Source organism: Cinclus cinclus, chromosome 4, assembly GCF_963662255.1.
Source record: "Cinclus cinclus chromosome 4, bCinCin1.1, whole genome shotgun sequence".
Taxonomy (NCBI): Eukaryota; Metazoa; Chordata; class Aves; order Passeriformes; family Cinclidae; genus Cinclus; species Cinclus cinclus.
In genome coordinates this window covers 60,994,856-60,999,439 of record NC_085049.1, presented here as the reverse complement: position 1 = coordinate 60,999,439, position 4,584 = coordinate 60,994,856, and the positions used below count along the sequence as shown (strand labels likewise).

The window sequence follows — 4,584 nt, the reverse complement described above, 5'->3', positions numbered from 1 at the left end:
ATGGCATTGAGTGACCTCCTTTACCCAGATAATCCCAAGAGGAAGCAAGAACTGATTCATCTGCATCAGGAATTGCTTGACTGTATGTCCACAAATTTCCATGCAACAAACGAGCTGGTTGGAGTGCTGAATGAACACCTGGGCTGTACTATTACCCCCATCAGGATGCGAGAGAACAGTACAGTCAAGGAAAACTGTGAGATTATCATTCAAGTGATGAGTGAGATTCAGCATCAGGTGCAGAAGATCGATAGTGACATGAAGGAAAAACTCGAGCCAGTGCTGTACCAGAAGCTATATGATATCAAAGAGCCTGAGCTGGAGAAAATTGCAATAGCCCAGAGAGTTTTTTCCATTATTTTTGGAGAAGCAACTTCAACAGCTGCAATGGTAGCTATCAAACTTCTTGGCTCCAGTCATTTAACTCTCACTGTGAGCAAGCTCATCGGTCTCCTTGCGCAGATTGGGGCATCTGTTCTTGGGGGAGTTAGTATTACCATTATTGGGCTTGGGCTTGAAATGATTCTCCATGCCATCCTGGGAGCTGTGGAGAGGAGTCAGCTTCTGACAGCTGTGAGAAGCTACGAGAAGCACCTGGCTGAGTTTAAAGCAGCCTCAGAAAAGTACCAGCGTGCTATACATGAAGTAACTTCTTTGGTGAGACAGCAAGTTCAGTAAATGAAGCTGAAGTTCTGTCTTCTGCTGTGACAGCAGCTGCAGCAGCTATGCCTGCCAAAACCATTTTGATTCATTATGACAAATTAACAACTGTTGGCTTTGTATTTTCTTATTTGTGGCAGCAGAGCAAGAAAAGTAACAATTCAGAAAACTGGCACTGAAATAAATTATTAGAGAACTGGTTTACAGGTGTTTTGGGGGGCAGCATTCCAAACACTTTGCACCTTTCCTTAAGCTTATTTTCTGGGAAGCATTGTAGGTAACCTTGAACTGTAATTCATACTAGAGACAATAATACCGACTGCTGGAGTGGTAGTGGTGAGTAGGTGTGTTTCTGTATCAAAGATGACAATACAATGGGAGCAAACAATTTCAACAAGGCAATTCGTGCCAGCACCTTGAGGCTTTATGAAGACATATATGGTTGCTAAACTCTTAGTATGGATTAGTGATAAATCTGATAGACTGAATTCCCTGTTCATTACAAGGACTAGCTGAAGCATATTTAACTGCTATTTCCTGCCCTCCTAAGGAGCCAGCCAGAGATCTTCTTTAAATAAACTCTAATCCCAGTAGATTGGCAGGAAAGAGAAGCCTGGACCTACATGCAAAAACACATAATCTTGCTCCACAACTGAGAGAAACCAGCTGCTGTGTTCCGGGTGTGCCTGGTCATGAATACCCCCTTATGCTTGTAATGCTCTGCTCCTGCCAACCCACATGTAAAAATTTCTGTGCAAAGCTGCTCTTTTGTTGATTGAAGTTGTATTATACACATGTACAAGTGCCTGAAGGATTGCAGCTTTATTAATGTACTAAAGTTGTTTTCAAGTGCTTTATCTGATCCCGCCAATGAGCAACTGCCAAGAATGTGCTCAGATTCTGCATTTCACAATATGCTACCAATTGTCCTTATTTTTCAAATTTAAAACCAAAGCTGGAAGCAATAATATTATTTGTATTGCCTTGCTCTGATTTGCTGTTGACTGTTTTTTTCTTGATCTTAGAAGAAAAGGTAATTTAAGAATTAATAAAAATGTGCATGAGTATTGGAAGACCTCTCTTTTCTGTACTTGTTTCCTTTGTGTTTTCTTTTTTGTCTGAAAACCAATCTTAAACCAAATAATAAGGAAGTATTAAAAGCTTCATTATACATGCAATTCATAATTTTTTTAACCCATGATAGGCTAATCTAGTAGGGTTGTGCAGAGATTCCTTTTCAGCACCTGCTTCCCCCATATAAAAATCATGTCCAAATTCATAAGATTGCTAATATTCAATATTAGCAATCTTAATTTATTAATAACTAGATAGTGCCTGTGAAATAGAGATAGGTGAGATTCACAACCTCTCCATTTTGGGATTTGGGGGGGTTTGTTTGTTTGGTTTTTTGAGCTTCTACTCTCCTCCATTTCTGTTTAAGTGTATCACTTTAATATTTTCTGACTCTTCTTCCCTTTCATGCACAAAAGCCACTAGATGGCAATGAAACTGCTGGTACTCAACAGCTCTGCAAGTCATCAGTGAGAAAGCCCAGGGCTCAGAAGCATAGATGGGTGCCAGGGGCTGAGAAATGGACCAGCTGCAGACTGGGCTATGTGAGTCAGGAAAGGCACTTCAGTGGTGGCAAAAAGCACTGCCTTGCCTACACGAGGTATTGTGGTGGGTGCCGTGGTGACTTGAGGCATCATTTCTCCAAGATGCAACATCTCTTGTCTCCTGACACAAGTGGCACTCAGTTTAGAGGTACTTGTGTAGAGGCAAGAAACTGTCAGTCAGTAGAACAGCAATATCTGTGTGTTGGAGAGGTAGGAGTTTCTGGCTCCTGTTTTCTATGTGCAAATGCACACTCTAAACTAAGAATTAAAATCAGCTCTTTGAGGGACTGCCAATTACTGCTGTATGAGAATAGTGGAGTCAAATAAAACCAAATCTGTTGTATTTTTCAAGCAATTTGCCCACATGTTCTTGAATGCAAATGCTAAGCAGTGCCAGGGGAAGTGAGGTATGCAGTGAAGAACACAGAGATTATACAACTGTTACTCTAGGTATATTGTGGTGGACTTAAAGGAAAATGGGTTTTCCCTACAACTCTCTCTAATTCTCTGGCCAGTCTTACATTTGGTGCTCCAAAGATGTCATAACCAGTCTGTTGATGTTTCCCCTCTAGACTCCTTCAAGCTGCATCTCAGTGTGACAAAAGTACCAAGTGAAAAATGTGAGAGGACCATTGTCCTCCAAATCAGCAGACACTGCTGGGAGAAAGCAGTCATGGCTGAGGCAGTACCACTGTTCCCAGTGAGCCCAGTATTGCTGGGACAGAAGACCCCAAGGCTTGTGAGATGCAGCTAAATCCTCAAAGACTCAGCCATCCCCCTCTACAGTGACATGGCACCTGACAGGGGTGTGTACGGCCACAGCTTTCCATCACATCCTCTTGAGCATTCTGCCTTTGCTCAAGCTGTTGCTCTGGACAAAGGGTTAAGAATTAAAACTGTGATATATGTGTTCCAAATAAGAGCCTCAAAAAACCTGCAAACCAGTCTAAGCTGCTTCCAAACCTATGTGGAAAAACAGTACGGTTGCAACCAAAATGTGCCTGGCTGAACATTCTTTCTGGTGACAAGAATAATCCAAAGAGAACACACCGAAGAGGCACAAGGTGGGGATGATTATGCTGTGCATGTGGTTAGCAAGATTCCCTAGGCACTGACAGATCCTGAAGCCTTGGCTCTGAGGATGCTCCTTGACTTTGTGCAGTTTGTGACTAAATGCTGGCATTAATGCGATGTATAGCCTTTTGCCCATCCTGCAATGATCCTTACAAATTAGCAAACTGAGTCTCCATAACTTGAAAAAACTATAACAACATTGTGTTGCATGGTATGTTCACCAGGAGCAGGGAATCCAGAAATCCTGCCCAGAGATCTGACCACCTCTGCTCTGAGATACCACCCGCACAGAGAAAAATTTGCTTCCTACATCTCCTCCCCTCGGCTCTCCCTTGTTTCAGGGCACTTTGGGAGCACTTTGGGAGATCTCCCCTGGAGAGTATAGGGGAGCAGAGGCTGTGCTGACCCTATTTCCAGCACTGGCTGTATGGGAACATCACTCCTGCACTGTGTGTGTCCACCTGCTCCCAGAGCCTGCCAGGCACGGCTGGCCGCTGCTCTATCTCTATCATCTCTATCTCTATCATCTCTATCTCTATCTCTATCCCTCTCTCTCTATCATCTCTGTTATAAATGTTATTCTATCTGTCCAATTTACCAAAGAACAAAAATAAATTTAGCAGCAATTTTTTAAAAATAGTAATAATTGTACATAAACGAATACAATCAAATGTATTAAATGTACATATTTAAAAATATACAAAATTTGACAATGAGTAATTTAGTATAACTTAGGTTCGTATAAAGCATAAGCAAAACCAACCGGGGATACGGGGAGGGCCTCCCCCTTCCTCACGTATTAAACAATCAGGACAAAAATCCCACTTATATACTCTATCCTAATACATATTAATACAAAACTTTCTGGAAAACTCCTCCTAGTTTCTTTTCCTAAAATCTACGTCACTATATTGTGCTGCGCGTATTCTACTAATAGTTAGGGGCCTCTCATCCTTTTGGGGTTCTTATTTCCGATGAAGGCTCTTTGTCTTCATCAGTGTCCGCTCTGTAACCTTGCAGGTAGCACAGGTGCACTAAGCTTGGTGTTATGTACTTTCAAGTTCCATGCTTGGAGTCATCCCAATCTGGCCCAGTCCAAGGTCAAAACTTTTATTTCTAGATGTGGCTTATCAAACCTCCATCCTTATACTACCCCCACTTAACATCTGAGGGAGTCCACCTGCTTTTTCCTCACCATTTCCTTTCCTTGCTCCGTAACAATTATTTTCTATTA

At 42.0% G+C, this 4,584-nt stretch overlaps 1 protein-coding gene across 1 annotated transcript; it reads left to right on the top strand.

The window, feature by feature from the left end:
- SMCO3 (single-pass membrane protein with coiled-coil domains 3) lies at nucleotides 1–678 on the top strand. The gene has a single exon (XM_062491394.1). It carries the CDS (start codon nucleotides 1–3, stop codon nucleotides 676–678), a length of 678 nt encoding a protein of 225 aa, XP_062347378.1.
- Nucleotides 679–4,584: the final 3,906 nt, after the last annotated feature.

What these genes read in the sequence shown, in the direction of transcription:
- SMCO3 (XM_062491394.1), top strand. Translation starts at nt 1, where the DNA reads ATGGCATTGAGTGACCTCCTTTACCCAGATAATCCCAAGAGGAAGCAA.